Source organism: Amborella trichopoda, chromosome 7, assembly GCF_054954075.1.
Source record: "Amborella trichopoda isolate Santa Cruz 75 chromosome 7, AtrichopodaSantaCruz75HAP2 v2.0, whole genome shotgun sequence".
NCBI lineage: Eukaryota > Viridiplantae > Streptophyta > Magnoliopsida > Amborellales > Amborellaceae > Amborella > Amborella trichopoda.
In genome coordinates, this window is record NC_142342.1 from 33,668,931 (window position 1) to 33,685,434 (window position 16,504).

Below are 16,504 nucleotides of genomic sequence, written 5' to 3' on the forward strand. Positions count from 1 at the left end.
TAAATAAACAAGTCCGAACTAAGACAAACAACTGAAGTCTATTATCGATATTTCAAGGATCATTCCAAGGTCATTCATTGAAAATAGCACAATTTGGATAGGACGGTTGGAGTTTATCTGGCCACCCACTTTTTAGTTATCCACCAAAGCTTTTCATTTTTCGCACCCCAAACTAGGTGGAATTACTAGTTTTCATCAATTTTACCATCACATTTTATCCGCTGTTTTGGGTGGATTTACTGAAGTGATTGGTGGCTATACTAATCTGCAATTTAAAATGGGTCGAAATAAAAAAAAACCAAAAACGCCGAGATATCCGTGTTCATGGCACATGGATCGGCCCACTATAACGAGGTTTGCCGGCTCTCCCTATTTTCTCTCTAAAATTTTATTATGCCTCTCTCTCTCTAAAAATCCGGTAACACTTCACTTAGTCGGGCCCTAACCCGGAAAAATCGTCCATGGCTTAAGCCCGGTTTAGCGTTATCAAAACCGGATGGCCTCAAATAAAATTGAAAACCATAAAAATACATAAAAAAAAGCGGGTAAGGAAAAGCCAAACCGAACCCACAATGACCTACGCTGTCCAGTCACTTCTTTTGGGTTATGGTCTGGTCGGCCCTAACCCAGCACTCGGGCCACATTTCATGGCCCAAGCTCAATTTATAATAACACGTGCTGACCGGGCCAGGCTAGGCCACCTAGCCCATTGCCACCCCTTCTTATATAGAATTGCTCCAGACGGACGAATCTCTCTCTAAACACTTCTTTCTCTCTCTAAAAACTTGTAAGAAAATCCACCTTGGTGTTTACTCCCTCTTGCAAAAAGAGAGAAAAAGGAAAATTCTTCAACGCCTTTATTCTCTCTCAAGAAGACCGGAAAGGAGGTATTTTCTTCGTAATAGCAAGCCGTTTAACACAATCGTGAATATATTATATATGAAAATTAGATATATAATAAAAAACTACAAATGATAAATAATAAATAATTTATATGTAAATGATATATATTTTATCTCTCTCTCTGCTTTGTTTCCAACCATCGTCTCCAGTTGGACGTTCCATATTTGTTTCTGTTAAGTTTCCTTTTGAAGTTGTTTCTCTCTCTGGAGTGGTTCATGAGAGAGTGGAAAATGTTCAAATTGCATCGGCAGAGGTCTCATGAAAAGTTAGGAGAGAGAGTGGATTTCAAGTTCTCTCAGCTCCAGGCCCTCCAGGTATTTATGGGTTTCGTTGAATTCTCCTCTTTTTTGAATTTATATGGTTTTTTGTTTGAATGGTGTTCTTAGTTTTCATTTAGCCTTTGTTTTGATTTGAATTTGGTTAGTGGAAACGGTTGAATGAGTTGATATGTGCTGTAGAGCTGGTTGTTACCGCTTGCAGTGAATTTGTGATCCTGCTCCATTTGTTTGTGATTGTGAATATTCTCCTTTTCAAAGTTTAGAGAGAGAGAGAGAGAGGTAGTTCATTGATCTGCCTTTCGTCGGGATTCTTCTGTGAATTGCTCTGCCAAGTTTAGAGAGAGGTAGCTCTCCTCTCCGCTAAGGCCCTAACCATCCTGTTTAATGTTTCTTTTAATAATTTCGAAGCTTACTTCGCAAATTTTGTTTGAGAAATCTATGGCCAATTGTGTTTTTCAGTGACAGGTTCTATAGAATGCCTTGTTGAGAAATCTATTTACAATTATATTTTTCAATGTTGGGTTCTATAGGATGGTTGAATGATAAATCTATCACCAATTATGCTTTTCAATGTCGGGTTATAGCTTATGTTCGATGGTTAATTGAGCAATCTATCAACAATAATGTTTTTCATTGTTAATTACTGTTTTATTGCTTTACTGGCATAAAGAAACAGGATAATAGTAGATTCCTTTGAGTTTTCTAACTGTATTGAACAATTACGCATTGATTAGATCATCTTTTTATTATAATCTCTGTTTTAGATTTTTCTTCTACCATTTCAAAGATTGAATTTCACAGAAGTCTTCAATTTTTGTGATTTTTGGTGTATTGTCTTTTGATTACCTGTTCCGCACGTATACACTCTATTACTGTCCTTTGATACTCTGTAAGTGTTGTTCCAATTAACACATGTCTAAAATCTGGATAATTCATTTGACATTTGATTTTTTTCATTCTTTCTTTTCTTTAATTACCCATTTCTGGACTGCAAGTTCAGGGTCATGTCTTACTCTGTTGCATATATTCTCTTGTTTTGTGGTTGTTTCTTCTTGCTTAGGTACTTTATGAGTTATATATAAGTTCTAATGTTCACAAAATCTCAAACTCAACTTAAACCTGGTCCCAAGCATAACTTAGTTAAGTTGAATTACAAATTAAAGAATATCAACATGACCTTAATTCATTATATTTTCAATTTCTTTTTCCATTCTAAAATGAAGTACTAATTGATAAATATGTAAAATACAAATGATACATATATAACATTCATATTTGGATGCCAGACATCTAACTGGCCCTATGACTATTCATATAAGCAGCAGCCCTGGCTGAATATTTTATGTACCGTGAACGACATACTTTAATAATTCATGATGATCCCTCTAAACAAGCACAAGCTTATTGCCAAATGTCGTTTCTATTAAGAAGACCTCCTGGTCACAAAGCTTATCCAGGAGATATTTTTTATTTGCATTCTGGACTTTTGGAAAGAGCCGCTAAATCAAGTTCTCGTTTTAGCGAAGGAGGTATGATTGATTTACCAATAGTTGAGACTCAATCTGGGGACGTTTCGGCATACATTTCCACTAGTGTAATTTCCATTACAGATGAATAAATCTTCTTATCTGCCGATCTATTCAATGCTAGAATCCGACCTGCTATTAATGTGGGTATTTCCATTTCCAGAGTAGAATCGGCAGCTCAAATTAAAGCTATGAAACAAGTTGGTGGCAAATCAAAATTGGAACTGCCTCAATTTGCAAAGTTAGAAGCCTTTACACAATTGGCAAGAGGTCAACTTGCGCAATCGTTGACCTCTTGCCAATTGATTCTGAGCAGCTTCATCGAGATCAGAAGTGAATCCAATAAATCTAAGTGTGGTGCTTGGTGTATTGAATTTTTTCGGAGAGGGAGTGTGTGCGAGTTGTTTATTTCAATAATAGGTTGGATCCTACCAGCTGCACTTTACTCATTCTCATTTATATTAGAATTATATATTTTATTTCTTTACTATGTATAACTATAAAAGAAAAAGAAAACAAAGAAAACTATAAAATAAAAGAAAATCTATAAAATCTCATTTTCATAGACCCACCTCGAGTTTCTCGGTCATGGGCCTGCTCCCAAGCCTATGAGGACTTTTTGCACCCTGGTTTGGATTCATTAGGGACACTGACATATATAAGTTAATGGCCTCGAAGTGATGGAGGTGCCTTCAGTTTTGGATGGAGAGCTGGAATGTCAATACATGGCATCTCTACTGGTTTGAGAACAAGCTTAACTTTACATGCATCCATGTCTAAACTGGCTAGATCAAGCTCCAACATATTGAGAGGAGGGGCCTTTTTGAATTCCAGTTTGATTCACATGTCCTAACATATGATTCACGACTGACAATTTTTATCAGCACCTATTTATTATTCGTTTTTAGATTCATAATGATTTGAAGTTCATGATTCTTCCTTGTATACATATATGCTTTAATTCCAACATCCTTTAGTGGATGTTATAGAATGTATGCAAGTAGTCTATTTCTTCCAAAAGCTTCTTTAATTTGGCAACCTGTATCGATGTTCTTCTAATATTTGTGGATAAATAGGTGCCTAGGGGATGGGACAAGCTTTTCGTGTCCATTATATCTGTTGAAACAGGAAAAGCAGTTGCTAAGTCAAACAAATCAGTGGTGCGCAATGGGAATTGTCAATGGACTGAGGTTCTATCAGAAACCATATGGGTTTCACAAGATGATACTTCTAGAGTGCTTGAAGAAAGGCCTTTCAGGCTGGTTGTTGCCACGGTAGGATTTTACGTTCTTTGGGTGTGATAAAATTAGAATATGTTACCTTTGTCTTCTGAAATGTTCATTTGGATTACCTCCACTTTAAACCAACCAGAATTTTTCCAGGGATCAGCTAGGTCAGGCATTCTTGGAGAGGTGAACATTAACCTCACAGACTATATGACTTCAAAGGTTTCTGCTCCTGAATTGTTTCCTCTGAAAAAGTGCAATTATGGAACACTTTTGCAGGTGAGCATTCCCTTTTCGGCTCTGTAGTTATTAGTTCCTTTACTTTGATTAAAGGAACATGGTCAATTTTATTCTTCTGGTCCCTTGATGTCTCTCATGAGTTCCAATTTTTATCATTTGGCACCAATATTGAGATCTACAATTGTATGTTTTTGTTTGATATTAACATTGCTTCATCATTCGTATTCGCATCCATGCATATGTTTTCTTTTTCAGTTATTATATGCATGTATGGATTGAGAAGCTACTAGCAATACGCAAGTATGATATGAGCCTCTCTCTCTTTTTGATGAAATGTGACTATTGTATTATAGGCAATTTCCTCTTACAAAAATGGTACTATTTTGTCTGTGAAAAATTCTGCCACTGGGTCTTGCTGTTTTCTATAGGCTGTACATACAAATTGTAGTGGGGGAAAGGTCTGTGGGGCGTGAGAGACAATGGGACAGAGGGGCTGTGGAAAGATAGAGGAGACATAGGTGGAGGAAGGACACCAAAAAAAAAAAAAAAAGACATACATACAAACAAACAAACAAAAGAGTGATCATGCCACAAAAATATCTTAGTCTAGACTCTCCATGTTTAACCATTGAACAGTGAGCTGGATGGTCATGGCACCCTGTTTTGCGTACTTATCCGCTTTCCTGTTTGTTTCCCTCCATATGTGCCTGAAAGTTACTACAATCTAGTTTCAATAAAAAATGTTATCTACAATTTACTTCTCTCTCTCTCTCTCTCTCTCTCTCTCTCTCTCTCTCTCTCTCTCTCTCTCTCTTTCTCTCTCTCTCTCTCTCTCTCTATCCTCTCTCTCTCTCTCTCTCTATCCTCTCTCTCTCTCTCTCTCTCTCTCTATCCCTCTCTCTCTCTCTCTGTTATTTTCTGAGACTTTGATGTAAACCCACAGATATGTGTGGTTAAAGAGGACATGTCTTGCTAGTAAAAATTATATTTGAAATCTAATGTGAGCTGTCTCTTGGATGCTTCAAGTTTACACGATATAATAACTCTGTTATGAATTACTGCTGTTTTGAGAAATATTATGCTTGATGGGAAAACTTTGTAAACTGCATTTCCTTGGATTTTCATTTGTCATTACTTCCATGGTTGGTTTTCTTCTTCAATATACTTTTCAGTTGCTTTCTCATCCACCCAAACCATCCCTACTTTCCTTACTAAACCTTTTAACCTCATCAAACGCAGGTTGTTGCTGTGTTGTTCTCTCAACCAATAAACCACTTCCTCAGCATTCTTCTTTGCATGTCCTACGTCCAAATATCATGTTATGTGTGTATATTATACAGAAGCTAGACTAATTTTGATGTTGAGGAATGTGATTGCCTTTAGAGAAAATATAGATTAATTTTGTATATTTGTGCACACAGATAAGTTTGCATCTTTTATTATCACTCACTTTGGAAACCTTAGTCGTTTCACTCCAAAATCTTGAGACATGTCTTTAGCATATCAATTGTCCTTCTCAAAACTGATATAAGCAACATGTTTCTTTGACTTCTCCTTTCACATATGTGCAGGTCAAAATCCAGTGCCCCACTCAAAGACCTACATATAGGTACTCTCTGACTGATTTGTAGCTTGCGTACTCATACTTTAATCTTATCAGTGTGCAATGTTTTAACTTTTTTTTTTGCTTCACAGCAGAGGGAAGCACGGGAACACAGCTTCAATCGATGAGGAGGACCAGATTTCAGACTATGAGGATGCAGACTCAAAGTCTGAAGGATCTGATAACTATGTTGGCAGCAATCGGTCTTCCTTTAACCATCTTGGAGGTGTTTCTCAGCACGGAGATCTCAAGACATTGGTACATCAATTGCGTTGCGAGTAAATCTATGCAGTTATATTTGTGAAAGTTTGAAATCTTGGTTTATTCAACACCTGAATTAAGTAGATGGAAATTTATCAAAGCGAATCTGAGAGATAAACTATTTTACAACTTGCCATTTTCTTTTGATTTAATTTAAAAAAGCTCATCAAAGGACACTAATCATGTGTTATATTCAGGTGTATTTTGATGAAGAGTAGAATGTTAAAATTTGAAATCATAGGTGTGTTATGATTTCCCTTATGTAGATCATATTGTCCCACCATTTACCAACAAAACATCCAGAACCTATTTGTTGTTCAAATTTTTTTGCAGTTATCGCATGCTTCTATGAGAGTTACAGCTATTCAAGTTCCTCTACGTAAGTGTGCACTTCACTTTGAAATTTTGTCATAGCATTCCCATTCTCCATCAATGTTAGGATGCTGACTGTGTAACTCAAGTACCAAGTAGAATCAGGGATGGTTTGGCTCGATCTGGTAGACCCTAGTGTGTAGGATCCAGGTTGAGCAGTTCCTAACCTCTCTAGGTTCAAGTCCAGATCCTGGTCTAAGCTTAAATATTCCAGGTAAGGTTCCATCTGGATTTGGATTTATCCGTTCCTGACCCCACCCCGTTTTTATAAGGTATGAAGGTGTATTGGATCAGGTTGATCAGGCAGGACACTGGGTTCCCATCCTGGCTCTTCGTACACGTCCACCTAGTATACCTGCGGGTCAGGTCCAGGTTGAGGACATCCGGAGCTGTTTTTGTTCATCCTATAGCTAAACAGGTTGGGTCCAATGCTACCCAGACCCGACCTATTTACAACTCTAATTGGAATTATTGTCACACAAGACTGTTTTGAGCTGTGTATTAAATATTGGTAATTGGTTGGAACAAATAAAATTCTAATTACTCTTGACTCTTAAGTATCTTAACATGAGCACTTATTGGGCTTTATTTCTTTTTCCTGTGCATGGAAATATGGTGCTAGTTCTAAGACAGTGCCACCCTTATTACAACATTTTCTTGTATGGTAGTAGAGAATCTCAGTCACATGGTCAAACTGATATTGTATCATGAAGAAAACTAGATCTCAATGTTGTATTGGATTGAGCAAGGAGTTACTATTATCGTTTTAACGTACTATGTGCAAGGAAGATATGTCCTTGATTTGTATATCTGGCGCAAAATTGTCTACTATAGTCCTTAGAGATACTTAAAATGGAAAGCCATTACAGCTAACGAACACAAAATGGATTGCAAACTTGTCATTTGGTTTTGGGCCAAAAATGCATTCTTCAGACTTAGGTACTCCCTAATCTCAGAAATGCCATTAGGAATTTAAGTACATTAGTGTGGTGACATGACCGACATATAAACCAGATCACATCTGGAATTAGCACTAGGAAGAGGAGTCAGTTTTGTGGAAAATCTCACTGTTTTGTTCACTAAGTTGCCACTTAGATGAGAATACGTATTTGTAATTCCTGTTACCCATGTTTTAATCATTCTTGTAACTAATATTGATGTGAAGCTGCAGCTATCTGTTAACTTAAAATATTAGTATTATTGTTGTCATTATTGAGCCATCTTGATTATTTATTTGATTACAAGTACATGGGATTTTCTTGTTCTTAATATCCTAGTCACTAGTGCCGGTAGATATGAGTAGTCATTGAAGAGTGTCTGTGAGGAACTTCTTTATATGCTGATCATTATGAAGTTCTAATTGTTAATGTGCCTATAGTGTATTCATGAAATTCCACAAATTCTTATTTGATTTTGTTATGCCACATGTGTACTATGTAAATTATGTTCTCTTGCTAGTTAGTATTGATCCTGGAGGTTTCCCTACGCAATGTGAGCCCATTTTTAAGAAGAGAGTCTTTAATTATTGGGATAGAAAACCACAATCCGATGAGCAATGGAAACCACAATCCATGGGTTCATCACTGTCTATTGCAATGGATGGTGATTGAGAGAGAATAGTACCTGCTAGAACAACATATGATCCCTATGGTGTCTTTCTCCATTTCCACCCATCATTTCAGTTGCTGGTGATGATGCCCTCAATTAATTATGGTTTTTCATTACCCATTGGTATGTCAGATGCAATATGGTTATGGCTACTGATATATGTCCTTGCGTTTTCTGTCATATGGCTGACCACTTTAATTATCATTTATTTCAGGACATGAGCTCGTCGGCCAGTGGTTCTCATCATAGTTCTGATGGAGGAGAAGGATCATTATCTGGGTTAAACTTGTTCTCGAGGAACAATTCAAATGGTGATATGATCTCAGCTTCTGCTTCAAAAAATGCTATAACCAGGAGACAAGATTCGACTGGCTCTCAAAATGGTTCAATGAACCAAGCTAATTATGGAGAAGATATATACAATTCAACTGCCTTGTACAACACTTTAACCAGAAGACAAGATTCAACTGGCTCCCAAAATGGTTCCATGAACCATGCTAATTATGGAGAAACTCAACACAATTCAAGTGCTTCAATCAACACTTTGGCCAGAAGAAAAGATTCTACTGGCTCTCAAAATGGTTCTTTGAACCGGGCTAATTATGGAGAAGATCTGTACAATTCGAATTCTTCATCCTTCAACTCTAAAGGAATGGGATCAATGAGTCGGCTTCAAAATAAGATAGAAGATTTTCCTGGTCATAGCTCACCCCGTGTTCATGTTTCTTCTTCTTTGAAAAACTCTGATTCTTCAAAGGGCTCTTTAGAAGCACCTGAACTTACTGTTGAGGAACTTCGTTCACAAGCTATGATGTGGGAGAGGAATGCTCATAAACTAGAATTTGAACTTGAGAGTCAAAGGAAAGCACTTTCTGATCAATCAAGGCTCAACACCGATATGGATATGGATAACGTAGACCTAAGAGCCGAACGCGACAGTTTAAAACTGGAAATTGAACAAATCAAGTCACGGGTACAAGAATCTACAGAGAAACAGAAAGTTTCTGATGGAGCTACTCTAAAGGAATTAAAGGAGGAGATAAATTTCCAGAAGAGATCCAACTCTGACTTGAGTTCACAGCTCATGAAAACCCAGGAGTCAAATATTGAGCTGGTGTCAATTCTACAAGAACTAGAAGAAACAGTAGAAAAGCAGAAGTTGGAGATAGAAACACTTTCAGCACAACGTAATGTGCTGCCAGGTCCTGAAAACTGTGGGTTATCACATTTGTCTGTCAAAGTTTCCGAAGAATCTTCAGAAAAACTGGCTGAAATTGTAGAGATAGAGAGAGAGAAAAAGAGATTAGAAGTCCAGCTGCAAGAGCTGGAAGATTCAAAAGAACGATTACAATCAGTTGTTGAATCATTAGAGACAAAGCTTGAGGAGATGGATCAAGAAATTCAGCAAGAAAGGAAATTGAAGAACCAGACAGTTATGGATGTTGAGGAAAAGTGGGCACTCAAAATGTCTGCTTTGGAAGATGAGATTGTCAAGTTACAGACCCAAGTTTCCAATCTTCTTAGCATTCATCCTTCAAGTAAAATTTCAGGGGAACTAGGCCATGATAAGAGTGATCTGTTCAACGAAATTGAGTCATTAAGAAGAAAAGTTCAGGAACTTGAGAAAGATTGCAGTGAATTGACAGATGAAAACTTGGATCTTATAGTTAAGTTGAATGAAGCAAAGAAGGATGCCATGAAGCCTGTTGATAATAATGAAACACTACGAGAGGTGTTTTATGAATCTGATTCCCTATCAACCAGTGTTCCAAATAAAGGCTCTGAATCTGAGGTGGGAATTCTTAAATCATATATATTTCACTTGGAGCAGCAGCTGGAGAAAGGTCACAATAATGGGTCCGGTGTTGTTGATCTAGTTGTTAATATCCAAAATGAGGATTCTAAATCAAAATGTCAATTAAAGGAGGAACTTGAAGATTTGGTATTGAATTTGAGGAAGGAAAATGAAGGTTTGAAGGAAAGTTATGAAAATGCTCTCCGAGACAACAGTATCACAAGCAAGTGCTTGGATGATGTGCGCCATGATCTAAGGGTACTCACTAGTAGCCTAGAATCTCATGTTTCAGTGAGGAAGTCATTAGAGAAAAAATTATTGGATTTAGAAAGTGAAAAAGGTGAGTTAGAGGCTCATTTATCTGAACTGGAAGAAGAGAATGTTAATCTCTCGGAGCGTATTTCTGGCTTAGAAGCTCAAGTAAGGTATTTGACGGAAGAGAGGGAGTCTGGTAAATTAGAGTTACAAATTTCGAGGTCTCGTGCAGCCAACCTTCAGAGTGACATAGAGAGGCTAAAACTTGAAATGGAAAAACAAATCAATGAACTGAGGCAGACATTACAAGATGGTCAGAAGGAAGCTTCGGATGCCCAAGAAGAAGTGCAGTACTTAAAGAGAGAGAAATATCGGTTGGAAGCCACGTTCGAAGCCCTTGTCAAAGATTGTGATTCGCTACAAAAAATGAATGTGGACATGAAGATGCAGAAATTGGAGTTGCATGAGCATTATGCTGAGCTAGAGGGAAGACTCAGAAAAAAGTTGCATGAATGTTCATCGTACATCCCCAAAATCGAATATCTAGAGATGGGTTTTTCCTCTATGCAAAGAGAGGTTGCTTCAAAGGACCAATCATTCTCTAGAGATCTAGAAGCATTCTTTTCAGCAAGCAAGGAACATAACGAGAAACTAATGGCTGTTGAAAGTTTGTGTGATCAGATGCTTTTGGAAAAGACAATTGAGGTCGATCACCTCCGAAGTGAAGTAGAAAGGCTCACTACAGTGATATCTTCAACTGATAATGAAAGAAGGATAACAGAAACCAACACATTACTTGAAGTTTCCAGTTTAAGGGAAGACAAATTGAAACTGGAATCTTCTTTAGAAGAAGCCCATGAGAAGGTGAAATGGTTAGAAACAGAGCTGTCTAACATTAGGCATGATTCTAGCAGTAGGGCTCAAGAGTTGCTAGGCATGCTTTCTGATTCAAAACAGAAAGAAGAAGCAGTAATGGCTGACTATGAGCGTATCAAAACACTGTTGGATGAAGTAAAATCTAGTGATGGAAATTCCAAAAGAATGGCAAATGAATTAGAGATTATGCTTAGAGCTTCTGAAAATGAGAAACAGAAGCTTAAGGAGGAATCTGATGACTTGACGGCCCAATTGGAAAGATTAATTAATATTCGGGATGAATTTGTGGCTCTTAAATGCACCCTGGATGAGATGAGATTGGAAAAGAGCAGGATGGAAGCCTCTCTAAAATTTCTATCTACTGGTAACGAACAGATGAAGGTAGAAAAGCTTGCACTTATGGAAAAAATTAGAGATATGCAGAAGGCTGTATCAGAAGGAGAGGATGCCAAGCATAGTAAGATTGCTTTAGAAGAAAAGATTTTGCGATTGGAGTGTGATCTAACTGCCAAGGATGCATTAAGTGTTCATGAAGCTGAGATGAGGAATGAACTTGGCAGAATGAAGAGGGTGAATAGCCAATTTCTGAGGAAGATTCAGTACCTTGAGGAAGAGAAAGATGGATACCTAAGAAGAGCTCAAGTTCTTGAAGAGGAACTGAAATTGGAGGATAAGGTCAGAAACGAGGAACTAAATACAGGTGGTTCGAGTACCAAAGACTCGAGTGGATTATCTGAACATGATGCGAACTATGTTTATGGCCTCCTTGAAAGAATACGTAGCTTAGAGGTTGGCTTTGAATGCACTTCTGTTTTCTTTTGTGGTTATTTTCTAATTTAAAAACAAAAGTGAGCAATTCGAATGCTTTCCTCATTTTTACTTATATTATTTCAGGACAATCTTTGACTGACTTTACAATCCACATACTTCCTCGTGATTTATTTTTCCTATTTGTCTTGTGGCAGTATGAGATGAAAATGAACGCAGACGATTACAAGAAGAAAGAAAGACATCTCAACATGAAGATTGAGCAGTTACAAAACTTCCATCACCAGCCTTCAATGAACCAACAGAATTTTGTTGGTCAGTGCGAAAGAGAGGTGAGTCAAGTGGATTTTTTCAGCTTTTCTTCTCTCTTTCATTGAAGAGATAATCTAAATTATGGGTTCTCAGAGGGAGGGAGGAGGGAACAAATGACGTGTTAAGTGTTAACACACTCTCCATTGTGCTCCATCATTTCGAAGAACAGTGATCTCCCAATGGATTTTGTTTTTTCCATTCTCCATCAAACTTATAGCACAGTTTCCAAGGCATATAAAGAGTTTCTGATGGGTTAGCACTAGACTTCCAATTGTAAGGATGTAGATAAAGATTAGGCTTCCTCATTTATAGCATTGAATTGTAGTCATTGGTAATGAATTTATGGTATATACTTTCCAAGGCAATATAAAGAGCTTCTGACAGGATAGTTCAATTGTAAGGATGTGGATTAGGCCTCCTCATTCATAGCATTCAATTGTAATTATTGTTACTACAGCTGTTGACTCTCCTGGAAAAATTCACATCAGAACCATGAGTAGCAGTATGGCCTATTAGGGATTCATTACCCCATTTTCCTGGAAGTTAAGATTGTGTCACATAAAAATCAGTTTATGCAAGTTTTTACTTCAAAAAAAAAAAAAAAAACTCAGTTTATGCAAGTCCATTATGAATGTGGTGTAACATCTAGTATATCTATAAGATGCATTCTTGCATCAGTTTGTATTAAAGAAAAAATGTATTCTTGGGGAATGGTTGTAGGGGGGATGATGTGGCATGCATTCAAATGTGTTCAATTCTACCTTGGGTCATTTTGGTGGCATCAGATAATTGGAAGTAAAAGTATTACCATATATTGATAGACTGATTTTGGTTTGAGCTACCGTGGGTCCCAAGTAACAAACTCCAATTTAAAGGTTGCGAAACGAATCACCTTTCCCTAGAGCTCTTAGCTCACCATCTTTATCGGAAGAGTTGAGAGCATGAACAATTGTATTTCTTGTCAGAAATAATTTTTCCTTTATGGGGTTTAGGTTAGAATTGTGTCGTTGAAAGTGCTTTCTATTAAGGTAGTATTAGTTAATGGTTACTTTTCTTTTTGTAAACTTCAGCTTTAAGATTCAAACTTGTGACTCCGTTTTGCACCCATCAACACCATAACCACTCAATTCCGTGCCTGAATCCTAGACATTGGGTACTTTTGTTACTATTATATAGTGCATAAATAAAAAGTAGCCTCTAGAAAACAAACTAACTGATAAGCGGGAACTGACATCGGTGTCTAAACCAGTGAGAACTAGTCTAAACAAATTTCATTTCAGACGATTTTTCACCTTGGACCTGGAGCTGCCTTTTTTCATGGTATAGTGCTACAGACAAGTGAACTCCAAATTAGACTGTTCATTACATATTTAATGAGGTTACTTCACTTTCTGTTACTACAATATCGATCATTGGCAATTCATTTGCTTAGTTTCTTTTCAGAATAAAAAATATTCTAAGTCTGATGGTTTGAACACCAAAAGGCAAATTGAATATTCATATTTGCTAAAAAAGATTCATTGATTACCATTCTTGCTTTTTCTTCAATTTTCAGGACCACAATCCCTTAGACGGTTGTAGGCCCCTACCTCAAGAAATCACAAAAGGTGATTATATTTGCAATGGCCGATTTCTAGAAACTGAATCAGACAAATTTTCAGAAGAAAACAAGCAGAATGATGTCCAGCTTCAGAAGTAATTCATATTCAATATTACTTTCACTATTTCTGCTCTCTCCATTTCTGCTTCCATTTTGTTCCAATGCTATCCATGCTATTTTGCGCATTGAAAACTATTTGTCTTTTATCTTTCTGTGAAAATATCTGTAATTTCAATATTGTATCATCAACATGCTCATAGTATGGAATATTCTTCTTGTGGTTCTTAATGCATTCTTTCAATGAAAATTTCTAGTTTCAGTAATACATCATGGACATTCTTGGAATATCAAATATTCTTCTTGTGGTTCTCAATCCATGTACTATTCTTTGAAGAGAAGAAGAAACCATGCACTTCTGTTTTTTGGGATGTATATTACATGGTAGAATTGCTAGAACATTGGCTATTATCTGGCATATTAGTACTGGATGTCTCTAACTAAAGTTGTGAAGAAGTGACTGCAGTTACCTCTTACTGATTATCCTTGTGGTTTTCTATGCTTGCTTTCATACTTCAAATATATTACTAGTTCCAGTGCATCTTGATCGTTCTACATTAATTGGCTCAATGCTAGTCAATATTGCGATAAGTATAGATTAGAGATTAACAGATCAAGCACAATAACGAATAAAAAGGCAAGTTTACTTACTCCGAAGTTGAGACACATAGCAAAAATAAAAAATTTACAACTGAAAATAGCAGAAACCTGCACTATGAAAAGAGCTTGAAGCATAAGAAAAAACAACTCACGCTTCAAAGCATAAATCCTAGCAAACCTAGGGTTAGAATAAAACAAAGGGTGCAAGGATCTCTTTTTGGTGGCCATTTGTCTAAATCTGGCAGGAACAATCCATATTGTGTCCTTCTTTTACAATGAAAACTTTGTTTTTTTTTACAGTATAAATTATTTTGTAATAAGATGATACCTTCCCAACATGAACTTTTCACTCCATAGCAAGAAAATGCATAGTTGGACACAAAGCCATGAACCAATTATGGTTAGGATTAGTCTAAGATTTAAAATATTAAGAGAACAAGAGAGCCAACCATGAAGTAGGTTCTCCAATGGCTTCATACACAATCAATTATTTTTCAATATTGACATATGGGTGCCAAAGGAACAAAAACAATTTGGAATATCCTCCCTTTGGCAATACCAGTTATGAGACAAACCCTTTGTTCAGTAGTGTCTTCTAAATACACATTGCCATTCCTGGATTCAAAACCATGAAACCTAGGTTCAATAAGCTGATTTCTTTCAACTTGTAAGCTTAATCCCTCCATTTCTTGTTTCTGCTTCATTGTTGTCTTATATCAAAGATGTTCATCCTAATTGACATAGAGACATCTATGCAGAATTTCCTCTCTCCCTATATCTGTACCCTAGTAGGACTTTTAAGGAAAAAGGAACTTTTTAGTGGTAATTATTTACATTTATGGGTCTTGGAATTTGATTTTAAACTTCATATTACTGAAAAGTGTGCAGCAATTACATGCGTACTTCGTTTTTGATGCTTTATCTGCCAAGCGAAAACAAAATAGAGCTGTATAGTTGATGTGATCACATGGACTCTTCATCTGTTGAAATGTTTGTAGCTCTTTGCCTGAGGACACCACTATCAAAAGTTTGGGCGCATGGATTGAATCTGAAAATGAGCTGGGGGAAAAACATGGAGACAAGATGAAGTCTCTTGAGATGGAATTGAAGGATCTTCGTGACCGATATCTCCATATGAGTTTACGGTTTGCTCAAGTTGAAGTAGAGCGTGAGGAACTAGTCATGACAGTCAAGAATCTCAAAAGTGGAAAGAGATGGTTCTCATGAACCCCAATGGGTCTCTCTCTCTCTCTCTCTCTCTCTCTCCACTTTCTCTTTCTCTCTCTCTCTCCTCTCTCTCTCTCATTTTTGTATATTAAGAAGCAATAATATCTGCCCATCACTGGAGGGTAGCTTCATTCTTGGTGCCAGTCCCTGTTTGCGAAATAAGTGCAGGTAATATTGTTAAAATGTAAAAACAGAAAATTTCCGATCAAGCTATGGCCAGCTATTTTATTTTTCATTTGCCGGGTCCCATAAGTGATACCATAACCTAAACTAGCATTATTCATTACCATTTGAAACTCAGTATTTGTTTTAGGTAATTTGATACATATTAACCATGTCTGTATTTGTGAGAGACGAGATCCCCAGTCTTTCACGGAGAGAGACCGACGATCTCATTAACTTTGATATTTCTCATTTATAGGGCACACCGATTTGAGCTACACCAGCCCTATATCTGCCTCCTGTTAAACAACCATTAACCTATTTTAATTTATTTTATTTTTTATTTTTTAGAATTTTTTTTGGACTGCCAATTTGTACTGATCGAGATCAGTGATCTCTTTTGACATGGATATGTGGTATGGACGGCCCACCTCACTGGTCCGGGTTTCCGTATTATTGGACATGGGAATAAGGGTTTTACCCCAGCCATGGGATGGTTTCACCTTTCATTAACTACCGATGCCCCAGTATAGGTTTGAGTGACCGTGGCCTTTCCATTGGCATCTAGAGCAAGGTGAGCTGAACTAGTCCTAGCCACCCTGACCAGAACCTTTTGGGCAGGAAAAGCCTTCAAGGGAGGGAATGCATAATGTGCATGGTACCCCATGGAATTTCACCCAGATGTAGTCAGGATAATATGAATATGTGAATCAGTGGCCGTTATGGGATGAGTGTACACTGCCCTCACATGGACTCCGTTAGGTTTGCGACTCAGATAGATCGTGATGACTTTGGCAGGATTCCCCTTAGCATTGAAGACCATATCTATAGAGGC

The 16,504-nt window shown here is 37.2% G+C and overlaps 1 protein-coding gene across 6 annotated transcripts; it reads left to right on the forward strand.

The window, feature by feature from the left end:
• The first annotated feature begins 967 nt into the window (after positions 1-967).
• LOC18432919 (uncharacterized) lies at positions 968-15,742 on the forward strand. Of its 6 annotated transcripts, none has more exons than XM_006843018.4 (9): positions 968-1,217; positions 3,784-3,981; positions 4,090-4,212; positions 5,745-5,782; positions 5,869-6,034; positions 8,232-11,732; positions 11,909-12,043; positions 13,579-13,718; positions 15,279-15,742. In XM_006843018.4, the coding sequence occupies exons 1-9, from the start codon at positions 1,119-1,121 to the stop codon at positions 15,505-15,507; spliced, it is 4,629 nt and encodes a 1,542-aa protein (XP_006843081.2). In that variant the 5' UTR covers positions 968-1,118; the 3' UTR covers positions 15,508-15,742. The 6 variants fall into 6 exon arrangements, with proteins under 6 accessions (XP_006843081.2, XP_020522108.1, XP_020522109.1 ...); XM_020666449.2 differs by having other exon boundaries at positions 5,872-6,034; XM_020666450.2 differs by having other exon boundaries at positions 1,000-1,217; positions 13,579-13,630.
• The last annotated feature ends 762 nt before the right edge of the window (positions 15,743-16,504 follow it).